A 15,986-nucleotide genomic window follows, 5' to 3' on the forward strand; every position below is an offset into this window, starting at 1 on the left:
CCGGGTGATCCCCCCAACGCCCACACGCAGCTCCAACGGGTGGGGGGGGGCTCCATCCTGCCCCCCCACCGCACCGAGCCCCCCAAAAACCTCGGGGCGCCCCCCAAGTCGAGTCCGGAGCAGCAGATTTTATTGCCCGCATTTGGGGGTCCCTGGTGTGTGAATCGAGTCCGAGTGTCCGTGGGGGGTCCCGTGGGGGGGTCCCGTGGGTCCCGTGGGGGGGTCCTGGGGGTCCCGGGGGGTCCCTCACACCTCGATCCGTGGGTCGGACCCCCGGCCCTGGCGCTGTAGCTGCTCCTCCTGCCGCAGCTTCGGCCGCTCCGTGCGCGTGTGCCACACCAGGACCTGAGATGGGGGGCACAGACCCATAGAGACCCATAGGGACCCATAGGGACCTATAGAGACCCAGAGGGACCCATACAGAACCATAGAGAGCCATAGGGAGCCATAGGGACCCACAGGGAACCATAGAAACCCATAGAGAGCCATAGGGAGCCATAGGGAGCCATAGAAAACCACAGGGAAACATAGGGAGCCATAGGGTGCCATAGGGACCCATGGGGTGCCATAGGGAGCCACAGAGACCCATAGAGACCCATAGGGAGCCATGGGGAGCCATAGAAAACCACAGGGAAACATAGGGAGCCATAGGGTGCCATAGAGACCCATAGGGAGCCATAGGGTGTCATAGGGAGCCATAGAGACCCATAGGGACCCATAGGGAGCCATAGGGAGCCATAGGGAACCATAGGGAGCCATAGGGAACCATAGACATAGAAACCCATAGTGAACCATAGAGAACCATAGGGAGCCATAGAGAGCCATAGGGAGCCATAGACATAGAAACCCATAGAGAACCATAGGGAACCACAGGGACCCATAGAAAACCACAGGGAAACATAGGGAGCCATACGGTGCCATAGAGACCCATAGGGACCCATGGGGTGCCATAGGGAGCCATAGAGACCCATAGGGTGCTATAGGGAGCCATAGAGAACCATAGGGACCCATAGGGAGCCATAGACATAAAAACCCATAGAGAACCATAGGGAGCCATAGGGACCCATAGAAAACCACAGGGAAACATAGGGAGCCATAGGTGCCATAGAGACCCAGAGGGACCCATAGAGAACCATAGAGAGCCATAGGGAGCCATAGACATGGAAACCCATAGAGAACCACAGGGAGCCATAGAGAACAACAGGGAGGCATAGGGAGCCATAGAAAACCACAGGGAAACACAGGGAGCCATAAGGTGCCATAGGGACCCATAGGGACCCATAGGGAACCATAGGGACCCACAGAGAACCATAGAGAACCATAGGGACCCACAGGGAACCAGAGAGAACCATAGGGAGCAATAGGGACCCATAGAAAACCACAGGGAAACATAGGGAGCCATAGGTGCCATAGAGACCCAGAGGGACCCATAGAGAACCATAGAGAGCCATAGGGAGCCATAGACATGGAAACCCATAGAGAACCACAGGGAGCCATAGAGAACAACAGGGAGGCATAGGGAGCCATAGAAAACCACAGGGAAACACAGGGAGCCATAAGGTGCCATAGGGACCCATAGGGACCCATAGGGAACCATAGGGACCCACAGAGAACCATAGAGAACCATAGGGACCCACAGGGAACCAGAGAGAACCATAGGGAGCAATAGGGACCCATAGAAAACCACAGGGAAACATAGGGAGCCATAAGGTGCCATAGGGACCCACAGGGACCCATAGGGAACCATAGGGACCCATAGAGAACCATAGGGACCCATAGGGAACCAGAGAGAACCATAGGGACCCATAGGGAACCAGAGAGAACCATAGGGAGCAATAGGGACCCATAGAAAACCACAGGGAAACATAGGGAGCCATAGGGTGCCATAGAAAACCACAGGGAAACATAGGGAGTCACAGGGTGCCATAGAGACCCATAGGGACCCATAGGGTGCCATAGGGAGCCATAGGGAGCCATAGAGAGCCATAGACATAGAAACCCATAGAGAGCCATAGGGAGCCACAGGGAGCCATAGGGAGCCATGGGGAGCCATAGGGAGCCATAGAGAACCATAGGGAGCCATAGGGAACCATAGACATAAAAACCCATAGAGAAACATAGGGAGCCATAGAAAACCACAGGGAAACACAGAGTGCCACAGAAACTCATAGAGACCCATAGGGACCCATAGGGTGCCATAGAGACCCATAGGGAACCATAGGGTGCCATAGGGAGCCATAGAGACCCATAGGAAGACAGAGAGCCACAGGGAGCCATAGGGACCCCATAGAGACCCCATAGGGAGCCATAGGGACCCACAGGGAGCCATAGACATAGAGAACCATAGGGAGCCATAGGGAGTCATAGAAAACCACAGGGAAACATAGGGAGTCATAGGGTGCCATAGAGACCCATAGGGTGCCATAGGGAGCCATAGAGACCCATAGGGTGCCATAGGGAGCCATGGGGAGCCATGGGGAGCCATAGGGTGCCATAGAGACCCATAGGGAGCCATAGGGTGCCATAGGGAGCCATAGAGACCCATAGGGACCCATAGGGAGCCATAGGGAACCATAGAGAGCCATAGGGAGCCATAGGGAGCCATAGACATAGAAACCCATAGAGAACCATAGAGAACCATAGGGAGCCATAGGGAGCCATAGACATAGAAACCCATAGAGAACCATAGGGAGCCATAGGGACCCATAGAAAACCACAGGGAAACATAGGGAGCCATAGGGAGCCATAGAGACCCATAGGGTGCCATAGGGAGCCATAGAGAACCATAGGGACCCATAGGGAGCCATAGACATAAAAACCCATAGAGAACCATAGGGAGCCATAGGGAGCCATAGAAAACCACAGGGAAACGTAGGGAGCCATAGGGTGCCATAGGGACCCATGGGGTGCCATAGGGAGCCACAGAGACCCATAGAGACCCATAGGGAGCCATGGGGAGCCATGGGGAGCCATAGAAAACCACAGGGAAACGTAGGGAGCCATAGGGTGCCATAGAGACCCATAGGGAGCCATAGGGTGCCATAGGGAGCCATAGGGAGCCATAGAGAACCACAGAGAGCCATAGAGAGCCAGAGACTCATAGAGACCCATAGGGAGCCATAGGGTGCCATAGAGACCCACAGGAACCCATAGGGTGCCATAGGGACCCATAATGAGCCATACAGACCCATAGGGACTCATAGAGAGCCATAGAGAGACTCATAGAGACCCATAGGGACCCATAGAGAATCATAGAGAACCATAGGGAGCCATAGGAACCTATAGAGGAGCATAGGGAACCACAAGGAGCCATAGAAAACCATACGGACCCATAGAGAATCATAGAGACCCCTAGGGACCCATAGGGAAACATAGGGAACCCCCCAGGGACCCCCCCAGGTGTGCCAGAGCAGCACCTGCGGAAATGGACCCAGGCGTCCGGGGGACCCAGGCGTCCGGGTCTCCTGTGCCATCCCCCAGCAACCAGGAACCCCCCAGTAACCAGGAAGGGACCCAGGCATCCGGGGACCCCCAACTCCAACACACACACCCCCTCCTGCTCCAGGGACCCAGGCATCCGGGACCCCCCAGGACCCCCACAACCCCTCTGTATGACCCCATAACCCCCCTGTATGATCCTCTATAGAGCCCCATAACCACCCCAGGACCCCCAAAGCTCCCCCCATAACCCCCTTGCATGACCCATAAGCCCCTATAGAACCCCCAAACCCCCCTGTATGATCCTCTATAGAGCCCCATAACCCCCCCAGGAGCCCCATAACCCCCTTGTATGACCCCACAGACCCCCCAGGACCCCATAACCCCCATGTACAACCCCACAGACCCCCATAACCCCCTTGTATGACCCCATAGACCCCCATAACCCCCCTGTATGATCCTCTATAGAGCCCCATAACCCCCCCAGGAGCCCCATAACTCCCTTATATGACCCCATAAGTCCCCCAGGACCCCCATAACCCCCATGTACAACCCCACAGACCCCCCAGGACCCCATATCCCCCTTGTATGACCCCACAGACCCCCAGGACCCCATATCCCCCCCATGTACAACCCCATAGACCCCCAGGACCCCATATCCCCCCCATGTACAACCCCATAGACCCCCAGGACCCCATAACCCCCTTGTATGACCCCAAAGACCCCCCAGGACCCCATAACCCCCTTGTATGACCCCATAGACCCCCATGTACAACCCCATAGACCCCAAGGACCCCACATCCCCCATGTACAACCCCATAGACCCCAAGGACCCCAAAGACACCCAGGACCCCATAGACCCCCTTGTATGATCCCATAGACCCCCCATAACCCCCATGTACAACCCCATAGCCCCCCAGGACCCCATAACCCCCTTGTATGACCCCCTAGACCCCCATATACAACCCCATAGCCCCCCAGGACCCCATAACCCCCTTGTACAACCCCATAGACCCCCTTGTATGACCCCATAGACCCCCCATAACCCCCATGTACAACCCCATACCCCCCCAGGACCCCATAACCCCCTTGTACAACCCCATAGACCCCCTTGTATGACCCCATAGACCCCCCATAACCCCCTTGTACAACCCCATAGCCCCCGCTATACAACCCCATAACCCCCCCCAGACCCACCTCTGTGCAGTTCTTGGCTTTGGGCTCCAGCTGTTGTGGGGTGACGAGCCCCCCAAGGAAACTGCTCTCCAGGAACCCCCGTTCGGCTTGGGGGTCGAATCGCGCCCCGGGTCGCGCCAAGAGCAGCGGTAGCGCCACGGCGAAGGCCGCCATGTCCAGAGGGAACGGCCGCTCGGGCCGCCAGCCCGTGTGGAAGCCAACGACGCGGCCCCCGGACACCACGGGACCCTCGAAACGCAGCCCCCCGACCAGCCCCACCGGCCACACCGACACCAAACGGGTGCTGCGCATCTATAGGGAGAAATACGGTGGGTTAGGAGCAAATGGGTGCTGCGCATCTACGGGGAGAAATACGGTAGGTCAGGATGAAATGGGTGATGCGCATCTATAGGGAGAAATACAGTAGGTCAGGATCAAATGGGTGATGCGCATCTATAGTGAGAAATACGGTAAGTCAGGATCAAATGGGTGCTGCGCATCTATAGGGAGAAATATAGTAGGATCAAATGGGTGCTGCGCATCTATAGGGAAAAATACGGTAAATCAGGAGCAAATGGGTGCTGCGCATCTATAGTGAGAAATACGGTAGGTTAGGACCTAATGGGTGCTGCGCATCTATAGGGAGATATACGGTAGGTCAGGATCAAATGGGTGATGCGCATCTATAGTGAGAAATACGGTAAGTCAGGATCAAATGGGTGCTGCGCATCTATAGGGAGAAATATAGCAGGTCAGGATCAAATGGGTGCTGCGCATCTATAGGGAAAAATACGGTAAATCAGGATCAAATGGGTGCTGCGCATCTATAGTGAGAAATACGGTAGGTTAGGACCTAATGGGTGCTGCGCATCTATAGGGAGATATACGGTAGGTCAGCATCAAATGGGTGATGCACATCTATAGGGAGAAATACGGTAGGTCAGGATGAAATGGGTGATGCGCATCTATAGGGAGAAATACGGTATGTGAGTGTCAAATGGGTGATGTGCATCTATAGGGAGAAGTACGGTACGTTAGGACCTAATGGGTGCTGCACATATACAGGGAGAAATACGTTAGGTTAGGATCTAACGGGTGCTGCGCATCTATAGGGAGAAATACGGTAGGTCAGGATGAAATGGGTGATGCGCATCTATAGGGAAAAATACGGTAAATCAGGAGCAAATGGGTGCTGCGCATCTATAGGGAAAAATACGGTAGGTTAGGACCTAATGGGTGCTGCGCATCTATAGGGAGTAATACGGTACAATAGAAGGGAATGGGGAATTGGGGGGGTCTATGGGGAAACTGGGGGTTTATGGGGGAACTGGTGGGGTTCAGGGGAGATTTGGGGGGTCCAGGGGGGGATGTGGGGGGGAATTGGGGGGGATTTCGGGGAACTGGGGGGTTTGGGGGAGTTATAGGGCATTGGGGTCTCCAACGGGGATTTGGGGTCTCTAAGGACATTGGGGTTCTCAAGGGGATTTGGGGGTTCGGGGGGGGGTCAGTTGGATTTTGGGGGTTCGGGGGGGGTCCCACCTCCTCGAAGATCCTGACGCTGTAGGTGTTGGGGGGTTTGGGGGTTCAGGGTTCTCAGGGGGGGTTCAGGATGGATTTGGGGGTTCAGGGTTCTCAGTGGGGTTCAGGGGTAGATTTGGGGGTCCAGGGGTGGATTTGGGGTTCTCAGGGCTCTCAGGGGGGGTTCAGGGGTGGACTTGGGGGTCTGGGGGGGTTCAGAGTGGATTTGGGGGTTCAGGATGGATTTGGGGGTTCAGGAGGGGTTCAGGGTTCTCAGGGCTCTTGGGGGAGTTCAGGATGGATTTGGGGGTTCAGGGTTCTCAGGGGTGGTTCAGGATGGGTTTGGGGACCCAGGGGTGGATTTGGGGGTTCAGGATGGGTTTGGGGATCCAGGGGTGGATTTGGGGATCCAGGGGTGGATTTGGGGGTCCCACCTCCTCGAAGATCCTGACGCTGTAGGTGTTGGGGGGTTTGGGGGTTCAGGGTTCTCAGGGGGGTTCAGGATGGGTTTGGGGGTCCAGGGGTGGATTTGGGGGTTCAGGATGGGTTTGGGGGTCCAGGGGTGGATTTGGGGGTCCAGGGGTGGATTTGGGGGTCCCACCTCCTCGAAGATCCTGATGCTGTAGGTGTTGGGGGGTTCAGGCTGCTCAGGACGACTTGGTGGTTCAGGGGGGTTCAGGATGGATTTGGGGGTTCAGGGGTGGTTCAGGATGGACTTGGGGGTTCAGGGGTGGATTTGGGGGTCTGAGGGGGTTCAAGATGGATTTGGGGGTCCAGAGGTGGATTTGGGGGCCTGGGGGGGGTCAGGATGGGTTTGGGGGTCCAGGGGTGGATTTGGGGGGTCGAGGGGGGGTTCAGGATGGGTTTGGGGGCCCAGGGGTGGATTTGGGGGTTCAGGATGGGTTTGGGGATCCAGGGGTGGATTTGGGGGTTCAGGATGGGTTTGGGGGTTCAGGGGTGGATTTGGTGGACTGGGGGGGTTCAGGGTGGGTTTGGGGGCCCAGGGGTGGATTTGGGGGTTCAGGATGGGTTTGGGGATTCAGGGGTGGATTTGGGGGTTCAGGATGGGTTTGCAGGCCCAGGGGTGGATTTGGGGGTTCAGGATGGGTTTGGGGATTCAGGGGTGGATTTGGGGGTTCAGGATGGGTTTGCAGGCCCAGGGGTGGATTTGGGGGTTCAGGATGGGTTTGGGGATCCAGGGGTGGATTTGGGGGCCCAGGGGTGGATTTGGGGGTTCAGGATGGGTTTGGGGATCCAGGGGTGGATTTGGGGGTTCAGGATGGGTTTGGGGGTCCAGGGGTGGATTTGGGGGTCCCACCTCCTCGAAGATCCTGATGCTGTAGGTGTTGGGGGGTTCAGGCTGCTCAGGACGACTTGGTGGTTCAGGGGGGTTCAGGATGGATTTGGGGGTTCAGGGGTGGTTCAGGATGGACTTGGGGGTTCAGGGGTGGATTTGGGGGTCTGAGGGGGTTCAAGATGGATTTGGGGGTCCAGAGGTGGATTTGGGGGCCTGGGGGGGGTCAGGATGGGTTTGGGGGTCCAGGGGTGGATTTGGGGGGTCGAGGGGGGGTTCAGGATGGGTTTGGGGGCCCAGGGGTGGATTTGGGGGTTCAGGATGGGTTTGGGGGCCCAGGGGTGGATTTGGGGGTTCAGGATGGGTTTGGGGATTCAGGGGTGGATTTGGGGGTTCAGGATGGGTTTGCAGGCCCAGGGGTGGATTTGGGGGTTCAGGATGGGTTTGGGGATCCAGGGGTGGATTTGGGGGTCCAGGGGTGGATTTGGGGGTCGAGGGAGGGTTCAGGATGGACTTGGGGGTTCAGGGGTGGATTTGGTGGACTGGGGAGGTTCAGGGTGGGTTTGGGGGCCCAGGGGTGGATTTGGGGGTTCAGGATGGGTTTGGGGATCCAGGGGTGGATTTGGGGGTTCAGGGGTGGATTTGGGGGTCCCACCTCCTCGAAGATCCTGACGCTGTAGGTGTTGGGGGGTTTGGGGGTTCAGGGTTCTCAGGGGGGGTTCAGGATGGGTTTGGGGGTCCAGGGGTGGATTTGGGGGTCCCACCTCCTCGAAGATCCTGACGCTGTAGGTGTTGGGGGGTTTGGGGGTTCAGGGTTCTCAGGGGGGGTTCAGGATCGGTTTGGGGATCCAGGGGTGGATTTGGGGGTTCAGGATGGGTTTGGGGATCCAGGGGTGGATTTGGGGGTCCAGGGGTGGATTCGGGGGTCCCACCTCCTCGAAGATCCTGACGCTGTAGGTGTTGTCGTCATCGGCGAAGTACACGACCCCCCCATCTCGGGGTGTCCTGGTGTCCCGCAGCCACCGCAGCGCCCGGTTCCTCTGCTCCGCCCCCCGGGGCCGCACCCAGGGGGGGTCCCCGGGGCGGGGGCGGCGCTCGGGGGGGGTGGGGGCGTGAAGGTGGGTGTGGGGGACCCCGCTGGACGCCAGGAGCCCCCCCACAAGCGCCGAGGGGGCGGCTGCGTCCTCCACCACCAGCCAGTGCAGGGCAGGGACGTGCAGGAGGGTCTGGGACAGACGGACCAGCTCGGCCTTCTGCACCGGCCTATGGGAGATATGGGGAGATATGGGGAGATATGGGGAGATATGGGGAGATATGGGGCTGGGGGGGTCCTGGGGGTCCTACAAGAGGTTATGGGGGAGCTATGGGGGGGTTATGGGGGTCTATGGGGGGTGTAGGGGGGTTATGAGGGGGTATAGGGGGAGGTCCAGGAGGGTCTGGGACAGCTGGACCAGCTCAGCCTTCTGCACCGGCCTATGGGAGATATGGGGAGATATGGGGAGATATGGGGAGATATGGGGCTGGGGGGGTCCTGGGGGGTCCTACAAGGGGTTATGGGGTCTATGGGGGTTTATGGGGGGTTATGAGGGGGTGTAGGGGGAGGTCCAGGAGGGTCTGGGACAGCTGGACCAGCTCGGCCTTCTGCACCGGCCTATGGGAGATATGGGGAGATATGGGGAGATATGGGGCGATATGGGGGGATATGGGGAGATATGGGGAGATATGGGGAGATATGGGGAGATATGGGGAGATATGGGGCTGGGGGGGTCCTGGGGGGTCCTACAAGGGGTTATGGGGTCTATGGGGGTTTATGGGGGGTTATGAGGGGGTGTAGGGGGAGGTCCAGGAGGGTCTGGGACAGCTGGACCAGCTCGGCCTTCTGCACCGGCCTATGGGAGATATGGGGAGATATGGGGAGATATGGGGAGATATGGGGAGATATGGGGAGATATGGGGCTGGGGGGGTCCTACAAGGGGTTATGGGGGAGCTATGGGGGGGTTATGGGGGTCTATGGGGGTCTATGGGGGGTATGAGGGGGTATAGGGAGAGGTCCAGGAGGGTCTGGGACAGCTGGACCAGCTCAGCCTTCTGCACCGGCCTATGGGAGATATGGGGAGATATGGGGAGATATGGGGAGATATGGGGCTGGGGGGGTCCTACAAGGGGTTATGGGGGAGCTATGGGGGGGTTATGGGGTCTATGGGGGATTATGGGGGTCTATGGGGGGTTATGAGGGGGTATAGGGGGAGGTCCAGGAGGGTCTGGGACAGCTGGACCAGCTCAGCCTTCTGCACCGGCCTATGGGAGATATGGGGAGATATGGGGAGATATGGGGAGATATGGGGAGATATGGGGAGATATGGGGCTGGGGGGGTCCTACTAGGGGTTATGGGGGAGCTATGGGGGGGTTATGGGGGTCTATGGGGGGTGTAGGGGGGTTATGAGGGGGTATAGGGGGAGGTCCAGGAGGGTCTGGGACAGCTGGACCAGCTCAGCCTTCTGCACCAGCCTATGGGAGATATAGGGAGATATGGGGAGATATGGGGCTGGGGGGGGTCCTGGGGGGTCCTACAAGGGGTTATGGGGGTCTATGGGGGGTTATGGGGGGTTATGGGGGGGTGTAGGGGGAGGTCCAGGAGGGTCTGGGACAGCTGGACCAGCTCGGCCTTCTACACCAGCCTATGGGAGATATGGGGAGATATGGGGAGATATGGGGAGATATGGGGAGATATGGGGAGATATGGGGAGATATGGGGCTGGGGGGGTCCTGGGGGGTCCTACAAGAGGTTATGGGGGAGCTATGGGGGGGTTATGGGGGTCTATGAGGGGTTATGGGGGGGTTATGGGGGTTATGAGGGGGTATATGGGGAGGTCCAGGAGGGTCTGGGACAGCTGGACCAGCTCGGCCTTCTGCACCAGCCTATGGGAGATATGGGGAGATATGGGGAGATATGGGGAGATATGGGGCTGGGGGGGGTCCTGGGGGGTCCTACAAGGGGTTATGGGGGTCTATGGGGGGTTATGGGGGTCTATGGGGGGTTATGGGGGCTTATAGGGGGAGGTCCAGGAGAGTCTGGGACAGCTGTACCAGCTCAGCCTTCTGCACCGGCCTATGGGAGATATGGGGAGATATGGGGAGATATGGGGAGATATGGGGAGATATGGGGAGATATGGGGAGATATGGGGAGATATGGGGAGATATGGGGCTGGGGGGGTCCTGGGGGGTCCTACAAGAGGTTATGGGGGAGCTATGGGGGGGTTATGGGGGTCTATGAGGGGTTATGGGGGGGTTATGGGGGTTATGAGGGGGTATAGGGGGAGGTCCAGGAGGGTCTGGGACAGCTGGACCAGCTCAGCCTTCTGCACCAGCCTATGGGAGATATAGGGAGATATGGGGAGATATGGAGAGATATGGGGCTGGGGGGGGTCCTGGGGGGTCCTACAAGGGGTTATGGGGGTCTATGGGGGTCTATGGGGGGTTATGGGGGTCTATGGGGGGTTATGGGGGCTTATAGGGGGAGGTCCAGGAGAGTCTGGGACAGCTGTACCAGCTCAGCCTTCTGCACCGGCCTATGGGAGATATGGGGAGATATGGGGAGATATGGGGAGATATGGGGGGATATGGGGGGATATGGGGAGATATGGGGCTGGGGGGGTCCTGGGGGGTCCTACAAGAGGTTATGGGGGAGCTATGGGGGGGTTATGGGATCTATGGGGGATTATGGGGGTCTATGGGGGGTTATGAGGGGGTATAGGGGGAGGTCCAGGAGGGTCTGGGACAGCTGGACCAGCTCGGCCTTCTGCACCGGCCTATGGGAGATATGGGGAGATATGGGGAGATATGGGGCTGGGGGGGTCCTGGGGGGTCCTACAGGGGTTTATGGGGGCTTATGGGGGTCTATAGGGGGTTCATGGGGTCCTGGGGGGGCTCTGAGGGAGATTATGGGGGGTCCTGGGGGGTTTATGGGGTCCTGGGGTTCACAGGGGGCTGGAGGGTCCTGGGGGGGGGGTATGGGGCTGGGGGGGTTATGGGGTCCTGGGGGCTTATGGGGGGTCTGGGGGGTCTTGGGGGACTTAGGGGGTCCTGGGGGGTCTGGGGGGGGTAACAGGGGGTGTTATGGGGTTCGGGGGGGGTTTCTGGGGGGTCTGGGGGGGGTCCAAGGGTTTGAGGGGGTCCTGTGTTTCTAGGGGGGGTCCAAGGGGTCTGGGGGGCTCCTGTGTGTCTGGGGGGGGTCTCAGGGGTCTGGGGGTTCCTGTGTGTCTGGGGGGGGGGGTCCTGAGAAGCCAAGATTTTGGGGGTGCCCCAATTTGGGGTGCGGGTGTCCCAGGCCAGGATGGGGGGTTCAAATGGGTTTTGGGGGGGTTGTAAAGGGGGGGTGGGGGGTCCTCACCTGGCGTAGGTCGGGGTCACCACGTAGATGGTGGGCAGGGCCTGGGCCCCCCCCCGGGGCCCCCCCCGGCTCCGCTCGGCCCCCGGCGCCGTGGGGCACTCGCAGGGCTGCCCTGGGGGGGCGACGGAACGGGGGGGTCAGGGGGCGCTCCCGGTCCCCTCCAGTTCATCCCAGTCCCTCCCAGTGACTCCCAGTCCCCTCCAGTTCATCCCAGTCCCCCCCAGGCCCTCCCAGTCCCCTCCAGTTCATCCCAGTCCCTCCCAGTTCATCCCAGTCCCCTCCAGTTCATCCCAGTCCCTCCCAGTTCCCTCCAGTTCATCCCAGTCCCTCCCAGTCCCCTCCAGTTCATCCCGGTCCCCCCCACTCCCTCCCAGTCCCCTCCAGTTCATCCCAGTCCCTCCCAGTGACTCCCAGTCCCCTCCAGTTCATCCCAGTCCCCCCCAGGCCCTCCCAGTCCCCTCCAGTTCATCCCAATCCCCCCCACTCCCTCCCAGTCCCCTCCAGTTCATCCCAGTCCCCCCCAGGCCCTCCCAGTCCCCTCCAGTTCATCCCAGTCCCCCCAGTGACTCCCAGTCCCCTCCAGTTCATCCCAATCCCCCCCACTCCCTCCCAGTCCCCTCCAGTTCATCCCAGTCCCTCCCAGTGGCTCCCAGTCCCCTCCAGTTCATCCCAGTCGCCCCCCAATCCCTCCCAGTCCCCTCCAGTTCATCCCAGTCCCTCCCAGTGACTCCCAGTCCCCTCCAGTCCATCCCAGTCCCTCCCAGTGACTCCCAGTCCCCTCCAGTTCATCCCAATCCCCCCCACTCCCTCCCAGTCCCCTCCAGTTCATCCCAGTCCCCCCCAGGCCCTCCCAGTCCCCTCCAGTTCATCCCAGTTCCCCCAGTGACTCCCAGTCCCCTCCAGTTCATCACAGTCCCTCCCAGTCCCCTCCAGTTCATCCCAGTCCCTTCCAGTGATTCCCAGTTTCCTCCAGTTCATCCCAGTCCCCCCCAGTTCATCCCAGTCCCCCCCAGTTCATCCCGGTCCTCTCCAGTCCCTCCCAGTCCCCTCCAGTTCATCCCAGTCCCCTCCAGTTCATCCCAGTCCCTCCCAGTTCATCCCAGTCCCCTCCAGTTCATCCCAGTCACCTCCAGTTCATCCCAGTCCCTCCCAGTTCATCCCAGTCACCTCCAGTTCATCCCAGTCGCCCCCCAATCCCTCCCAGTCCCCTCCAGTTCATCCCAGTCCCTCCCAGTGACTCCCAGTCCCCTCCAGTTCATCCCAGTCCCTCCCAGTGACTCACAGTCCCCTCCAGTCCATCCCAGTCCCTCTCCAGTTCATCCCAGTCCCTCCCCAGTCCCTCCCAGTTTCCTCCCAGTCCCTCCCAATCTCTCCCAGTGACTCCCAATCCCATCCCAGAGTCCTCCTCAGTGACTCCCAGTCCCATCCCAGTGCCCTCCCAGTCCCCCCCCAGTCCATCCCAGTCCCTCCCAATCCTTCCCCAGTTCCCTCCCAGTGCATCCCAGTCCATCCCAGTCTCTCCCCAGTCCATCCCAGTTTCCTCCCAGTCCCTCCCCAGTGTCTCCCAACCTCTCCCAGTGACTCCCAGTCCCATCCCAGAGTCCTCCTTAGTGCCTCCCAGTTCATCCCAGTCCCTCCCAGTCCATCCCAGTCCCCTCCAGTCCCTTCCCAGTCCATCCCAGTCCCTCCCAGTCCCTCCCCAGTCCCTCTCCAGTGTCTCCCAGTCCCTCCCCAGTCCATCCCCAGTTCCCCCCAGTCCCTCCCAATCCTTCCCCAGTTCCCTCCCAGTGCATCCCAGTCCCTCCCAGTCCCCTCCCAGTCCCTCTCCAGTCCCTCCCAGTGCATCCCAGTCCCTCCCCAGTTCACCCCAGGCCCTCCCCAGTCCCATCCCAGTCCATCCCCAGTCCCCCCCAGTCCATCCCAGTCCCTCCTAGTCCCTCCCCAGTTCCCTCCCAGTCCATCCCAGTCCCCCCCAGTCCCCCCCAGTCCATCCCAGTCCCTCCCAGTCCATCCCAGTCCCTCCCAGTCCTTCCCCAGTTCCCTCCCAGTCCATCCCAGTCCCCCCCAGTCCCCCCCCAGTCCATCCCAGTCGCCCCCAGTCCCTCCCAATCCTTCCCCAGTTCCATCCCAGTCCCTCCCAGTCGCCCCCAGTCCCTCCCAATCCTTCCCCAGTTCCCTCCCAGTCCCTCCCAGTTCCCTCCCAGTGTGTCCCAGTCCCCTCCAGTGCCTTCCAGTCCCCTCCAGTCCCTCCCAGTCCCCTCCCAGTCCCTCCCAGTGTCTCCCAGTTCCCTCCCAGTGCCTCCCAGTCCCTCACCGAGCTGCAGGAGGGCGCAGAGCAGCCCCAGCACCGACACCACCAGGTAGAGCAGGAAGATGTTCTTGAGCTTCAGGCGCATGGCGGGGGGTCCGGGGGGGTCCTGGGGGGGAGAAAAAGATATTGGGGGGGTCCTGGGGGGGTCCAGAGGGGTCAGGGGGGTCCTGGGGGGGTAAAGAGAGATTAGGGGGGTCCTGAGGGTCCTGGGGGGGGGTATAGAGAGATCAGGGGGGTCCTGGGGGGGGGACAGAGGGGTCAGGGGGTCCTGGGAGGGCACAGAGAGATTAGGGGGGTCCTGGGGGTACAGAGGGGTCCTGGGGGGGACACAGAGGGATAAGGGGGGTCCTGAGGGTCCTGGAGGGGACAGAGAGATTAGGGGGGGGCTGGGGGTGGGACAAAGGGGTCAGGGGGGTCTTGGGGTGGGGGAAAGAGGAATTAGGGGGGTCCTGGGGGGGCACAGAGATTAGGGGGGTCCTGGGGGTACAGGGGGGTCCTGGGGGTTAACAGAGGGGTCAGGGGGGTCCTGGGGGGTCCTGGGGGGGGGAAGAGAGAGATTAGGGAGGTCCTGAGGGTCCTGGGGGGGGGTACAGAGAGATCAGGGGGGTCCTGGGGGCAGGACAGAGGGGTCAGGGGGTCCTGGGGGGTTCTGGGGGGGACAGAGGGATTAGGGCGGTCCTGGGGGGGGACATAGGGGTGCTGGGGGGGGACACAGACAGATTAGGGGGGTCCTGGGGGGTCAGGGGGGTCCTGGGGGGGTCACAGAGGGAATAGGGGGGTCCTGGGAGGGGGGGGACAGAGGGGTCAGGAGGGTCCTGGGGGGGACAGAGAGATCAGGGAGGTCCTGGGGGGAGGGGAAGAGAGATTACGGGGGTCCTGGGGAGTATGGGGGGGTACAGAGGGCTTAGGGGGGTCCTGGAGGGGGGGACAGAGGGGTCAGGGGGGTCCTGGGGGCTCCTGGGGGGGACAGAGAGATCAGGGGGGTCCTGGGGGGGGAAAAGAGAACATAGGGGGGTCCTGGGGGGTATGGTGGGGTACAGAGGGATTAGGGGGGTCCTGGGGTTTATGGGGGAGTACAGAGGGATTAGGGGGGTCCTGGGGGTACAGAGGGGTCCTGGGGGGGACACAGAGGGATAAGGGGGGGTCCTGAGGGTCCTGGAGGGGACAGAGAGATTAGGGGGGGGCTGGGGGTGGGACAAAGGGGTCAGGGGGGTCCTGGGGGGGGACAGAGGGGTCAGGGGGGTCCTGGGGGGGTAAAGAGAGATTAGGGGGGTCCTGAGGGTCCTGGGGGGTATACAGAGATCAGGGGGGTCCTGGAGGGGGGGACAGAGGGGTCAGGGGGTCCTGGGGGGTTCTGGGGGGGACAGAGGGATTAGGGGGGTCCTGGGGGGGGGACATAGGGGTGCTGGGGGGGGACACAGACAGATTAGGGGGGTCCTGGGGGGGTCACAGAGGGATTAGGGGGGTCCTGGGAGGGGGGGGACAGAGGGGTCAGGGGGGTCCTGGGGGGGGACAGAAGGATCAGGGGGGTCCTGGGGGGCTGAAGAGAGATCAGGGGGGTCCTGAGGGTCCTGGGGGGGGTACAGAGGGGTCAGGGGGGTCCTGGGGGTACAGGGGGGTCCTGGGGGGTCCTTGGGGTCTCAGGGGACACGGAGCGATCTGGGGGGGGTCCCCCCGCCCCCCATTATTTCCCGCTATCCCCCCCCGGTACCTCCAGGTCCGGTCCGGAGCCGCTTTTGGGTCGATTTGAAGCGGTTTTGGAGCTGCCGGCTCGCAACTTCCGGTCCGCCGCTCTTAACGTTCCGGCCGGAAGTGACGCCCTAGAAAGAGCGTTCCGGGGTCTTCCCCCCCCCCCC

The 15,986-nt window shown here is 60.7% G+C and overlaps 1 protein-coding gene across 1 annotated transcript; it reads right to left on the minus strand.

Annotated features, from left to right (window-relative positions):
* Window positions 1-108: 108 nt before the first annotated feature.
* On the minus strand, window positions 109-15,969 carry B3GAT3 (beta-1,3-glucuronyltransferase 3). The gene is made up of 6 exons (XM_065862288.2): window positions 15,842-15,969; window positions 14,134-14,236; window positions 11,820-11,931; window positions 8,359-8,689; window positions 4,636-4,926; window positions 109-345 (listed from the first exon to the last, which is right to left on the minus strand). The coding sequence occupies exons 2-6, from the start codon at window positions 14,213-14,215 to the stop codon at window positions 247-249; spliced, it is 915 nt and encodes a 304-aa protein (XP_065718360.2). The 5' UTR covers window positions 14,216-14,236; window positions 15,842-15,969; the 3' UTR covers window positions 109-246.
* Between the last annotated feature and the right edge of the window lie 17 nt (window positions 15,970-15,986).

The sequence above is a fragment of the Patagioenas fasciata genome, chromosome 39, assembly GCF_037038585.1.
Source record: "Patagioenas fasciata isolate bPatFas1 chromosome 39, bPatFas1.hap1, whole genome shotgun sequence".
Taxonomy (NCBI): domain Eukaryota; kingdom Metazoa; phylum Chordata; class Aves; order Columbiformes; family Columbidae; genus Patagioenas; species Patagioenas fasciata.